Source organism: Apodemus sylvaticus, chromosome 3, assembly GCF_947179515.1.
Source record: "Apodemus sylvaticus chromosome 3, mApoSyl1.1, whole genome shotgun sequence".
In the NCBI taxonomy this organism is placed as follows: Eukaryota; Metazoa; Chordata; class Mammalia; order Rodentia; family Muridae; genus Apodemus; species Apodemus sylvaticus.
Genome location: NC_067474.1, coordinates 154,165,546 through 154,179,871, shown reverse-complemented (window position 1 = coordinate 154,179,871; position 14,326 = coordinate 154,165,546). Strand labels below are relative to the sequence as shown.

Genomic DNA, 14,326 nt, shown 5'->3' with positions numbered 1-14,326 from the left:
TTCCCTGCACAGAGCCATTGGGGCAGAGTCCCCATGGAAGGGCATTAGAGTACAGCTTCCCCTCTCTCTCCTGAAGTCTGTCCCGACAGCTGCCCCAGCCCTGTGGCCCTAGTCCCAAGCGGGGACATACTCTATACTTAGTTGGGCAGCTGTCATAGGCGCGTGCTGTAGGCCACACCCTGGCCACCGTTCCTGGAGATGAAGTACAGCCAGTGTATCCCAGAGCGTCTGGTCTAGTGAGCAAGACCCCTGTAATAGGGGCTGTGTCACCCACCTCATGTGCGTCCTGTGTTGCTTTGAAAATAACCTTGGCTTAGGAGTGGCCACACCCCAAGTCAGAGCCTCTATGTATCTTTTACAAGTTCTGCAGCCAGGGCCCGGAAGCTACTATGTGAGGTGATTCAAGGGAAGGGTCTCAATGGAGGAAGCAGGAGTGGGTTTTGAAGGTTTCGTAGGAGTTTGCCTATTGAGGGAGGATTCCATCTGGAGAGAACAAATCATCTGAACCAAGGCCCAGAGATCTGAAGCAGGTCCCAAATGTCACAAGCAGTGGAATTTCAGGACAGGCCAAGAGCCGCTGAGACCTGAGACCCTGAGGGGACAGGTAATGGCTGACATGGGAGGGCCTCGCATAGGGTCTGGATGAGGGAGGAACTGACCAGAGTAGTCAAACTGTGGAATAGTCATTGGGGTTCCTGAGGTGGGGGACCAGCTGGTCAAGCACCTATCTGAGGAGACCCTGGAGGCAGTGGCCCCTGCCCTCGCTCCTTGCTACCCCGCCCTTCCATTCTCCACCTCCACTGGTTTGTCCTCTGATTGTTTTCCTGACATTCAGGAGCGAGTCGTGCTTGCTGCCTCTGAGGCTGGAGTCCCTCAGCGGGGTGCCTGGGCCACATGCCCGCTTCCTGTGTCCCATCCGAGGGTGGCCAGAAGCTGTCTGGTGCAGGCAGTGCAGCTGGACTCTGCTCCTTCCCCTCCCCCAGCCCTCCCGGGACCACCCTCCGCTGTTGTCAGTGTCTGGTTTCTCTGTGTCCTTCCTGAAGTCTGAGTCCCCTGGGGAGTGTTTCTTGGGGTTCAAGAGGGAGGAAGTGGGATGGGAGTAGCTCAGAGTGCTACCCACATACAGGCCAGTGCCTGGGACCGTGAGACCCACCGCCACCACCAACCCGTACTTAGACATCAAACTCCAGAGGGAGGGTAAACCCCAGGGAAACCCGCAGGCCAGCTGACCGAGTTACTAGCTGGGAGGGAAGACATGGCTGAGTGAGTGGCCGTGAGGGGGCTGGTGGCTTCCTCTCTGGGGTGTGGTCACTGAATTCCACACATCATGCAACCCTTTCCCCTCCCCCCAGAGCCCAGGCTTTCTCCTTAGTTGCCCCGATTCTCACCCTTCGGACCAGCCCAAAGAACAGTGTGGTATAAAAAGGAGCAGCTTTGGGGTCCACCTACCTGTCCAATTTGATTTTTAAAAGATGTCCATGCCGGGCAGTGGTGGCGCACGCCTTTAATCCCAGCACTTGGGAGGCAGAGGCAGGCAGATTTCTGAGTTCGAGGACAGCCAGGGCTACACAGAGAAACCCTGTCTCCAAAAACCAAAAACCAAAAACCCCCAAAGAAAGAAAGAAAGAAAGAAAGAAAGAAAGAAAGAAAGAAAGAAAGAAAGAAAGAAAGAAAGAAAGAAAGAAAGAAAAGATGTCTGTAAGAGGAGGAAATCTATAACCTTACAACCCGAATATCACACGGTCAGTGTTTCGATTTTAGCAGTGTCCACGCTGGCTGTGGGGCTGTGCGTTGTCCAGTGCCTCACCAGAGCGCAGGATCTTTTTCTGCTCCTGGCCCAGCTAGAACTGGGATTTATGTTCTGAAATGCCTGGATTCAGGTCCCTGCTTTGAGCCGTGGCCTTTACGGTCACTGCCTGGCTTATGTTCTACCCACCGGGGAAGCTCCGCCCCTTTCCTTGGACTCGGTTTCCACACCTGGTCAGCAGCAGGACCACGTGTGAGTCCATCTCTAATTCTGAGGATGTACTGAGAGGTCTTGGCAGGTGGAGGCAGGAGGACTGGGATTTTAAGGTCATCCTCAGTTACAGAGTGAATTTGAGGCCAACTTGGGCTACATAAGACTCTGTCTCAAGTAATAATAAGAAGAAAATGGCAGTAGATTGGCTAAGGGTGTGTATTGTGATCCTGTAGTCCTGAGCCTGGGTTCCAACCTTAGTGTCCAAAAGAAAGTGTGGATGGTTTTTATTGTGTGGCTGCTTTTTCTTTTCTTTTTGTTACTTTTCTCTTCTCTCCTCCCCCACCCCTCTCCTTTTTCTTTTATTTTTTAGGATTTAATTATTTATTATATGTAAGTACACTGTTGCTGTCTTCAGACACACCAGATGTGGGCATCGGATCCCATTACAGATGGTTGTGAGCCACCATGTGGTTGCTGGGATTTGAACTCATGACCTCTGGAAGAGCAATTAGTGCTCTTAACCACGGAGCTATCTGTCCAGCCCCTCTTTTGGTTTTTCTGTGTGGCTCTGGCTGTCCTGGAACTCAGACTATAGACCAGGCTGGCCTTGAACTCACAGATCTACGTGCCTCTTCCTCCTTAATGCTGGCATTAAAGGTGTGTAACCTTGTCTTTCTCTGCCCAGTGCTCACTGCACAGGGGCTGAAGGGTCTCAACAGAGGTGGTAAAAGGAAGAGCCCCCTGTGGTATTCACTGGCCCATCACGGTTTCATCCTGGCTCCGCCCTCCTGGCCCTGCCCTTGCAAATGAGGACAGGGCTCAGGGCTCAGTGCTTGCCAGCCCTGTACAAAGCCCTGGGCTCAGCCTTCAGCATCTCATAAACCGGTCACTACAGTACACATCTGTGATCCCAGCCCTCGGGAGGCGAGTGCGGAAGGATCAGAGGCTCCGAGTCAGCCTCGGCTACTCAGCTTGAAGGCCAGCCTGGGCTATCTATATGAGACCTTGTCTCTAAACAAATCACTAAGCAACAAACAAACAAACGAACAAGTAAGAAGAAAAGAAATGTAGCAAGGTTCTGGAATGGCCGGATCCCTGCCATTGCCTGGTCGCTTTCAGATGTTATGTCTTCTCCTCTAAGAGAGCCGGCCATGGGAAGGAGTGGTGTGGCCCTCTCTCACTGTGCCACAACACAATCACAGGGGCTCCAGCTCCTGCCTTGGAAGCTTCCAGAGCCTGTATAGCTCAGGGAAAGCTTAGAACGCGTTACACTCCCAGCCAAGCAGCTCCTGTCCTGCTCCGAGCACTCGGCTGTCTTCTAGGCGGTTCCTCTGTGTTGTGGCCTTGAGGCCTCTGGGCAGGCAGGTGTATCCCACTGTACCGAAGCTAACCCTGGAGCTGTGAGAGGGGAGGGGAGGCCTTGACCACACAGAGAAGGGCACCACAAAGACCCTATCCCTCCAGGGCTGCAAGTTCTTGGCTCTGGGTCCCCTGAACTCCTGGGGTATGGAATCCTGACAGAGTCCTGTTTACTACCCCTCATTGTGGGGTGGCTGTATGGGGGTGGGCATATTGACACATAGTCCGTCCAAGGCTTGTGTTGGTCTCAGCTATCCTGCAGAGCATCCTGTGGGCTACGTCCTAGATTTTCATCTCATAGATGCAGATACCAGGGCTGGGCTGGGCCGGGCTGTCAGTGGTCACATTGGACTCTAGCCTGGGCCCCAACTCCAAAACAAACTGGTTGTCACAACCTGTGTCTTAATGTGTTAGTAACTGACTGGCAGAAACCGGTGTCCCTGAGTCCTCTTTGGACATTCTACCTGTGACCTCTGTATTCCTTGTTGCCCATGAGGGCCCTTAGAGATGACCGTGGGTAGTTTTGAGTCAGTCACCTCCCCTCCCCACATCCTTCGGATTCTAGTGGCTTTGTGCAGAGTGGCAGCCTCAAGTCGGTGACTGTGAGCAGGGCTCAGTAGCATATGCCCTTGCTTGGAAGAGTTTCCAGCCCGACCTCCCTTTTAGCCTGGATCACGTGCCTCCAAAGTCCAGCCCTTAAGTCCAGGGGAGCAGTGTAGCCAGAGCGTTGAACAGAGTTCCTGAGATCACAGCCCCGTGCTGTGTCCTGCTCTGCTAGCTGCGCCCCAACTTGGTTGTATGTTGTAACCTGGGGGCAAATCCTTGACCTCTTTGGCCTCTGTTTCCTTCTCTCCAAATGATGGGGTGACGTGGGGATAGATGGGAAACACGGAGAATGTTTCTCCTTCTGTAAGTACTATAAGTTTCTCGTTCTGTAAGTGCTATTGCATGCCTTCCTGTGTCGGAGAAACCTTAGCCTCTGAAGGAAGAGCAGGAGAGAGGGCATGGGGCTTCTCAGCCTGGCAGGGGAGGGCTTCGAATGTCATTGTTATCACGCCATCTTTGTGAGGCTGGGTGATGGTGCCTCCATCTTTCCTTCTCGAAATGGACATCTGTCTTCCCACCTTTGGGTCCTCGAGCTCCTAAGGAAGATCTGAGGGGTTGAGCCCTCCAGAAGGAGCCCCCCGCAGGACAGCTTCCATTTGCAAATGGGCTGACATCACCCCTTCCTGAGCATTTATCCTTGTAGACTTGTTATTTTAGGGGGTGAACCCTGAAGGCTTGTGAATTCACCTCCACAAGGCCCAGGTGGGGGCGGGGTGGGGCGGGAAAGCCGGATACCCACTGCTGTCTTATTCGAAACGCCAAAGGGGACCAGGGCAGCCTCTGCTTGTACAGTCAAGGCTGATAATGACTTGAGAATGAATTGTGGTATTGTCTAAGGTAAGAACAACAATGCCATGTACTGTTTGAGAAAGGAAGTCCAGCTAGGGAATGGCCCAGTGTGTCAGAGTGCTTACTGTGTGATCACAAGGACCTGAGTTCAAATCCCCAGCACGCAAGAAGCCAGGAGTGGTCATAAACATGCCTATAACTCTAGCTCTGTGTGGGTGGGTGGGTGGGTGGGCAGTGAGGTGGGGTGGGGTGGGTGGGTAGAGACAAGAGGATTGCTGGGTGCACAAACACACACACACACACATATTCACACACATAATTAAAGATAATATATATGTTTAAGGTGAGGTTGAACTGAGACTGTAGGTCGATAGCAGAGTGTTTATCTAGCACACACAAGCCTCTGGGTTCAAACCCAGTGTCAGGAAGCAAACAAAACCCCATTTCTGCGCGCACCATTCTGAAGTCAGCATGAATTAAACAAAACTAAAACCCAAACAGTGACAGTGCAGAGGTCTGGATGCTTCTGTGTGAACAGGCTAAAGTCAGCAGTCCCCAGGTTTGAGGCTTAAAGATCCCCAGGGTCATCTGACATCCCCAGACAGTGCCTAGAGCTGAGTGTGCTTTGGAAGCAGGGCTGTGGGTGAAGATCCCAGTCAGCATAAAACATTAATGATGACGCACACAGTGGTAAGGAGGTGGAACATTCATGGCAACCCCCTGGATAAAAACTACGGTTAGGGGCAGCAGACTCTGATCCTTGGGGTCTGTCATGGCATCCTGATTCCTCTTGGGGAGTGAAGGGAGATGTCCAGTGTCCCAGGATGAGATTCAGTGATCCAGGACACTGGGTGTGGCAGAGCGTTTGCCTGTGGTCAACCGGACAAGAGCAGTGACACGCTTGACTTTGGGGTTGTTGAAAGACGGTGTCATGAATGGGGTGGGGACAACTGAACGAGCTTGTGACAGCTAGTGAATATGTTGGATTGTTCTAGAAACATTTTTTTTTTTTTGACACAAGGTTTCTCTGTGTAGCCCTGGCTGTCCTAGAACTTGCTCTGTAGACCAGGCTGGCCTCAAACTCAGAGACTCACTTGCTTCTGCCTCTGCCTCTGCCTCCTGGATGAAGGGTGTGAACCACCACTGTCCAGCTCAGAAGGATTGTTAAGAGACTAATATCTGATGTTTCTGTTGCTTAGGGCCTGGAATCAAGAGAGATTGTGTATGTCTGTGCTTGTGTGTATGTGTGTGTGTGTGTGTGTGTGTATGCACAGGTATACACACTTGATCACTTTGCATGTGCTTATATAAGCACAAAAACATGCACATTTGTGCTTGTGTGTGCCTGGTGCCTACAGGGACCAGAAGAGGGCATCAGATCCCCTGGAACTGGGATTCTAGACAGTCGTGAGCCACATGTGGATTCTGGCAATCAACCCTGAACTCTCTGCAACATCAGCCGGTGCTCTTAACCATTGAGTCATCTCTCCAGCCCCATAATGGTTCCTTACAGAGCACGAAGAATGTCTGTCGCTGGTTCGAATCCCTCCTCTTTCTAGCTGTGTGATCTAGGGCAAGTTTCAGGCACACTCTGGCCTCGTTTTGTATTGTGACATACGCGTGCTTGCAGTGGGCTTGGGTGACCTCTGAGCTGCCCAAGCTCCGTGAATGTCCCCGCCACAGTCTTTTTCTGTCACTCTTGCGCATTCCATTTTTATTTGGTCAGTTAGTAAAAATAAAAGCTATTTTTAGTTAGCAGAAACAAAAGGAAAACAGGTCCACAGCCAGCTGGTGACATGGTCAGGCCCCATGGAGCCCTCTGCTCTTTCTTCAGGTCTGATCCCCTCCCTGGAGGGGGGTCTAGAAGGGCAACTACCACATCAGAGGCGCGGGGCACCTCTCCCTGCTCTGTAAGGGACATCTGGCAAGGTTGCTCCAGAGCCTGGGGAGCCCATCCCCCCTCGGCCGGTCGCCCCGCTCTGTGTGTAAGCTCCATGGGACGAGAGAGAACTGTACCACCGGGGATTCTGTCCCTGTCTTGTGCCAACCACCTCTCTGTAGCTCTTCCTATAACTGTGTTCCTAGGCCTATGGCTGCTTGCCAGCTGGCCAATCCCATAGGACACGACAGTGGTGTTGGGGATACCACGAGGAGGAAGTGTCCCCGTATTTGTGACAGTTCAATCCAGGGCATTATGGTTTCTAGAGCATGGGGACTCAGCTTTTCAAGTGTGACCCCAGACCCTGGGCTAGAGGACGTGGGACAGAACTTCCTGGCTGTCCCACAGGCTCCTAAGGGCCGGCCCCTTGACAGTGGGCTAAGGCAGGTTGTGGCTGCAGTGAATTCTGGGAAGATGGGGATTTCGGCCGTGCAGCTGGCAGTTTTTCTATAAGTTAATGATTTATACCGGTTGGAGGCCAGGCCCTCTCTGGGGCTGCCGGGAAGAACGTGCGTGCGGCTGGGCCGAGCACGGCTCATGATCCTGGCTCGCTCGCTGCCCCTCCCTCAGGTTCTCTGACCATCTGGCTTTCTTTTTGCAGGCGAGCAACGAGGACGGTGGTAGACTGAGCTGGACCCTGTCTGATGGCTTCCTCGAACCCTCCTCCACAGCCTGCCTTAGGTACCGTACCCCAGGGTCCTGGTGACAGGGCTGAGCTAGATGGGTTTGGGGTAGGCTGAACTCTGCTGGCTGTGGGCGCCCTCTCTATCTGCTTCAGGTTCGCTGTCCACAAAATGGAGTCGTGTCTCTAGAGACCAGACATCTGATGTTTTACCAGTTGCCCAAGATCACCTATAGATGGGCAGTTTGGGGGCTGGGATTGGGGGCACTTGGGACTCAAGCAGGTCAGTTGAAGGTCCAAATTGGGGTTGACGGGGTGGGGGAGGGTTTGACTCTAAGGTTGGATCTTGGAGGTATCCCAGTCTTGACTGTTGTAGGAAAAGAAGAAAAAAAAATATTTACCCAACAAAACCACTTGTTGATCTGGAATTTAACCCAGCTTCCTGTTTCACTTGGCAACCCCGTCAGTGGGGCCCCAGCTACCGCAGGGTGGCATCTGGACCCTGTCCTAATGGACAGAACCATGGCTATTTTACCCACAAGCCCAGCTTCCTGCCCTCTTGTCTCCCCCTGCCTCTTCCCGACCCCTGCAGGGAGGGAAGCACGTAAATCTGCTGCAGCCAGGGCTCCTGGTTCCCAGCCCAGGCACTGAGTTCGGATCCTGACCCTGCCTGCGTCTGACACGTGAGCTTTGTTACGGGACACAGTGTCTCTGCAGCTCAGTGTTGTCCATAAACACCCTCTTCAGTCCTGTTGTAAGATTTAAACATACATACAGAAGTGCGTGTGGCAACCAGTGCACAGTGACTAGGGGGTGTGTGCCATCGAAGGGCGTGGATAAGCTGTTCGAATCCTCCCTGAGTGTCTAAGCCCTGGCGGGGCCAGAAGATGAGTCTCTTTCCCTCTCGGATGTTCCTTCATGAAGTGTGAGGAATCCACTAGTCTGCAGCCCCACTGTCGCCGCAGTGGGAGGAGCCCCCCAGAGGGTTGGTTTCTAACAGCATTGGTGGCTCTCAGGGTTTCTGCTCCCTGGACTCGGGTTGGCTCTCTTGAGGACTGGGTGTGTCTGTCAAGGCCATGAGGGACTGGCACCTGCCATGCCACCTGTCAGATGGTGAGAGAGGGCTGGGCTTCCCGTCACCCTGGGCTGGGCCACTGAATCCTTCTTCAGATAAAGAGCAGTGTGGGGCTGGGTGGTGGAGGGGCGCACACCTGTAATCCCAGCACTCTGGGAGGCAGAGGCGGGCGGGCGGATTTCTGAGTTGGAGGCCAGCCTGGTCTACAGAGTGAGTTCCAGGACAGCCAGAGAAACCCTGTCTCGAAAAAAAAACCAAATCCAAAAAACCAAAAACCAAAAAAAGAGCGGTGTGGGGTATCCTGGGGAAGGGACGGAGGGCAGCCAGCGGGTTTTGTGCTGTGCCAGGGGCCTTTGGTTCCTCTTGCTCCTGCCGCTGGGCCCCCCACCCCCTCCCCCGCTCTCTTTCTTCTACCCTGTGAGGAGGCCATTTGGGAATTAAGAATGAAAACAGACCAGACCAGAGCTTCTTTTCTGAGGTTGTGACTGACAGCTGGCTCCTGTCACCTGTTGGATTGGTCCCTTGTCTGTATCCAGCTTTCAGTTCCTGAAGAAGGGATACCCTCAGATACTGGACCTGTGCTGACCCACCCCAAGGTTCACGTTTATGGTGTATGGGGGTGTGGTGTGTGGTGTTGCTTTTGGTTGCTGACTCCTGTTACCCCAGCGAGTGCCACCCACTCCCCTTCTAAACATGTTTCTTCATCCTTCTGACAGGAGCCTCACTCCTGGTCCTTTCCCAGGCCCCAGTAAGCATTAGCTGGCCCTCTACAGGCACGGCATTGTCTCACTCCTAGTGCATTCTTCCCCACCCAGGGTCCTCGGTGAATTCTGATGCCCCAGGCCAATGTCTTGACTTCCCCACAATCACTGGCCCAGGGCTGCCGGGAGCTGCTGCTTGGATTCGTGGTGGCACAGATGAGAACAGCTGGAGTTGTTTGTAGTCTTGAAGGAAGGAGGTGCAGGAGTGACCTGAGTTCCTGACAAGCCCTGGGGCAGTTAGTGTGACCCCGGCTGGCCTGTGAGTTGGAAGAGACAGCTCATGTTAGCCATTGACACAGATGGGACTCCGATACGGCTCTACTAATTGTTATAATCACGCTGGAGTCAGGAGAATATGATGTAATTAATGAGAGCAGTGGGCTTGGCATCATTGTCATGAAAATATCTGATAGTCACAGAGCTCAGCCCTGGCACCAGCGACCTCGGTGTTAGCCTGTCTTTCCTCAAGCAGTCCTGGGAGCCCAGGGTGTGGGGCTGTGACCCCATTCTTGAGATCAGAGGTCAAGTGGAGCATGGGGGTCAGGTCCCTCCATGCTCACCCTACAGCTGACACTCAGGGCTGAGCAGGGGCCTTATGACCTCAGTTACTGGTGACACCTGTCCCATGGGCATGGAACCATGGGAGAGACAGACAGAGGACACTGAGTTGTTAGGCAACCATGAAACAGGATGGGTCTGTGTCATGCACTCCCCAAAGAGCAGGCAGGGACTCCGTGGACATTCACTCTGGGATTGAAATTTTATTTTGAGAGCCGGGTGTGGTGTCAGATGTCTCCAATCCAAGCACTCCCTCCCACCACTGTGTGCTGGAGGCAGGAAGGTCAGAAGTTCAAGGTCACCCTGGGCTACATAGAGAGTCTGAGATCAGCTTGTGCTACATGAGACCCTGCCTCTGAAAACCAAATGGGGGAGGGGAAGAGGGCGGTGTTCCAGTGTCTCCATGGCAACCCTACTGACCAGTGGCATTTAATAGAGGTGGAAACAGGGGAAGACACTGAGAAAAGAACATCTCAGCCCTGGAGCAGTCAGTGCAAAGGTCCTGAGGTAGGACCTTTGTACAGCAAGACCAGTATGGCTGTAGTAGGTAGAGAGAGAAGGGAGATGGCAAAGGTTCTGTACACACACACATGTGTACACACTCACACGTACACAGACACATGTATGTACACACTGTATATATATAGTTGACACAACTGTCAAAACAGTTTCAGAATTGTACTTGATATGGACTGGCGAGATGGCCCAGCTGCTGGGTAACGGTGACTGCTGCTGAGCCGAAAGACCTGAGTTTGATCCCTGGGGTCCACATGGCAGAAGGAGAGAAATGACTATCAAAAGTTGTTCTCTGCCAGGCAGTGACAGTGCATGCCTTTAATCCCAGCACTTGGGAGGCAGAGGCAGGCGGATCTCTGAGTTCAAGGCCAGCCTGGTCTATGGAGTGAGTTCCAGGACAGCCAGGGCTACACAGAGAAACCCTGTCTCGAACCCCCCCCCCAAAAAAAAAGAGTTGTTCTCTGACTTCCACCAGAGTGCCCTGGCACTTTGTCTACATACATACATACATACGTACATACATACACACGTACATATGTACATACACACGTACATGCATATACACGTACATATGTACATACATACATACGTACAAGTGTACATATATACGTATGTATTGCATAATACATACACACATATGTACATACGTACATGTATACATACATATGCACGCACATACATATGTACATATGTACACACATACGTACATACACACACATACGTACATACACATATATGTACATGCATACATACGTACACATGTACATATATACGTACAAACATACATACGTACATACATACATACATACAAACATGCATACATACATACATACATACATATAAAAATGTAATAAATTCTTTAAAAAATTGTACCCAATCTTCTTTTGTTACCATAAATCTTTAAAATGTCTGAAATTATCAACCCGATACTGAGAGGATTGTATTTGGAGTTGTACCACCACTGTGGTTTTATGAACATCATTATATAGTAATTATATACTTTTAGATGTCTGAAGCAAGTGATTCATTTCTTTTGTTTGTTTGTTTTGTTTTTCGAGACAGGGTTTCTCTGTGTAGCCCTGGCTGTCTTGGAACTCACTCAGTAGACCAGGCTGGCCTCCAACTCAGAGATCTGCCTGCCTCTGCCTCCACCATTCGTTTGTTTAGAATTTTATATTAGTGTGTGTGTGTGTGTGTGTGTGTGACAGTGTGTGTGACAGTGTGTGACAGTGTGTGACAGTGTGTGACAGTGTGCCTGTGGAGGTCAGAGGACAGCTTTGTGGAGCTGGGTGTCATCTTCTATCTTTACGTGGCTTCCACTGTGGAACTCCGTCCTCAGGTTTGCGTCACTGGGCCATGGGAGGCTTCACCCATTCTCCACTTGATCTTAGCCAAACGGCCGAGAAGAGGAGGCTTCGCCCAGTCTCAAGTCACCTTTCTGGGCCCAGAGGAATTTTTTTTTAAGATTGTTTTCATGTGTACTTGAGCGTGGATGCCTTTGTCTGTGTCTTTGGAGGTCAGGAGGAGGAGGAGGAGGCATTGGGTCCCCTGGAGCTGGAGTTATAGGTGTGATGTGAGTGCTGGGAACTGAACTCAGGCCCTCCGTAATCTCTCCTAACTGCTTGGGCAGGATCTCACTCTGTAGCCCAGGCCGACCTCAAACCTGTAGTCCTCCTGTCTCAGCTTCCTGTGCTCTGATGACAGGTGCCAGGCACCACCTCAGTCAGGAAAGCTGGTCTCCTATCCACGGGTATCCCTGAGCGGCGAGCCTGGGTATCTCCTGGTGACCGCGGGGAGGAATTGAATCTTCAGGGTGGGAGAGATACTTGGGACTGGAGATAGCCATCCATTTGTCCGTTTGTCCGTCTACTAGCTCGTCCACTCTCCTCTCTGCCCTGTCCTCCTCCCCCAACATTCGTGTCCTCAAGGGTCTCAGGCAGGCTCCATGTCTGTCACTCAACTTAGAGCCCTGAGGTAATCGATGCTGTGCTGGGGACAACACGTACCCCAGAAATTCCCCACTAGTGGGGGTTCGCTCCCTAGGAGAACATATGTCAATGTTTGGACTCACTTTGAGGGTGTCACATGGGTGGGGAGCTACTGTCTGAGAGTGGGGTGCTGCTGAGCCCCCACGGTGCGTGGGAAGGAGCCATGGTGGTTCTGTCCCTTCCTGTGCCAAAGATGCTGAGGCTGTGGAATGCTTGAGGCCCTGCTGCCAGCCCTGGGGAGTTCAGCTTTTCTTTACAGGGGAGGGAACCAAGGGGATGATGTGACTTGCATCACTGAGATTCCGCTCTCAGCTAGGTAGCCCTGCCTCAGGAGGACCCTCAGCGTCAGGAGCGCACCCTGATGGGCAGAAACCCCAGTCCTTCAGTAGTTAGATTAAAAACTGCAGAGCCACAGCCTGGCCCAGTCAGCTGCTGCCAGTAAAGGGCAGAGTCTGCTGAGGTATTTGGGATCCATCATTGCTGGAGATTACACGCCATACAGAATAAGGCCGAGCGGGCCATGCAAGGCCGGGGTGAGCCAAGCGAGAGGTTGGAACAGAGGGAGGTGCCTTGTTAGTGAGTTTAGGGATACCTCTGAGCTGAGCTGTGAAGAATGAGAAAGGAGGGGCAGAGAACAGAGCAGGTGAGGAGGGACAGGAAGTGAGGTGCTACAGGAGACCTCCGTGCTGGGAACCCAGGTCCCACACCCAGTGAGGTGCTACAGGAGACCTCCGTGCTGGGAACCCAGGTCCCACACCCAGTGAGGTGCTACAGGAGACCTCCGTGCTGGGAACCCAGGTCCCACACCCAGTGAGGTGGTACAGGAGACCTCCGTGCTGGGAACCCAGGTCCCACACCCAGTGAGGTGCTACAGGAGACCTCCGTGCTGGGAACCCAGGTCCCACACCCAGTGAGGTGCTACAGGAGACCTCCGTGCTGGGAACCCAGGTCCCACACCCAGTGAGGTGCTACAGGAGACCTCCGTGCTGGGAACTCAGGTCCCACACCCAGTGAGGTGCTACAGGAGACCTCCGTGCTGGGAACTCAGTTCTCACACCCAGTGAGGTGCTACAGGAGACCTCCGTGCTGGGAACTCAGTTCCCACACCCAGTGAGGTGCTACAGGAGACCTCCGTGCTGGGAACCCAGGTCCCACACCCAGTGAGGTGCTACAGGAGACCTCTGTGCTGGGAACCCAGGTCCCACACCCAGTGAGGTGCTACAGGAGACCTCCGTGCTGGGAACCCAGGTCTCACACCCAGTGAGGTGCTACAGGCGACCTCCGTGCTGGGAACCCAGGTCCCACACCCAGTGAGGTGCTACAGGAGACCTCCGTGCTGGGAACCCAGGTCCCACACCCAGTGAGGTGCTACAGGAGACCTCCGTGCTGGGAACTCAGGTCCCACACCCAGTGACGTGGTACAGGAGACCTCCGTGCTGGGAACCCAGGTCCCACACCCAGTGAGGTGCTACAGGAGACCTCCGTGCTGGGAACCCAGGTCCCACACCCAGTGAGGTGCTACAGGAGACCTCCGTGCTGGGAACCCAGGTCCCACACCCAGTGAGGTGCTACAGGAGACCTCCGTGCTGGGAACCCAGGTCCCACACCCAGTGAGGTGCTACAGGAGACCTCTGTGCTGGGAACCCAGGTCCCATACCCAGTGAGGTGCTACAGGAGACCTCCGTGCTGGGAACCCAGGTCCCACACCCAGTGAGGTGCTACAGGAGACCTCCGTGCTGGGAACTCAGGTCCCACACCCAGTGACGTGGTACAGGAGACCTCCGTGCTGGGAACCCAGGTCCCACACCCAGTGAGGTGCTACAGGAGACCTCCGTGCTGGGAACCCAGGTCCCACACCCAGTGAGGTGCTACAGGAGACCTCCGTGCTGGGAACCCAGGTCCCACACCCAGTGAGGTGCTACAGGAGACCTCCGTGCTGGGAACCCAGGTCCCACACCCAGTGAGGTGCTACAGGAGACCTCTGTGCTGGGAACCCAGGTCCCATACCCAGTGAGGTGCTACAGGAGACCTCCGTGCTGGGAACCCAGGTCCCACACCCAGTGAGGTGCTACAGGAGACCTCCGTGCTGGGAACCCAGGTCCCACACCCAGTGAGGTGCTACAGGAGACCTCCGTGCTGGGAACCCAGGTCCC

The 14,326-nt window shown here is 53.4% G+C and overlaps 1 protein-coding gene across 1 annotated transcript in view; it reads left to right on the top strand.

The window, feature by feature from the left end:
• The window catches only part of Arhgef10l (Rho guanine nucleotide exchange factor 10 like), a 143,384-nt gene that overhangs the window by 26,415 nt on the left and 102,643 nt on the right, over positions 1 to 14,326 (top strand). The window contains exon 2 of the mRNA XM_052177902.1: positions 7,255 to 7,334. Within this exon, the coding sequence (XP_052033862.1) occupies positions 7,298 to 7,334 (37 nt within the window). The 5' untranslated portion in view covers positions 7,255 to 7,297. The remainder of the gene's footprint in view (positions 1 to 7,254; positions 7,335 to 14,326) is intronic.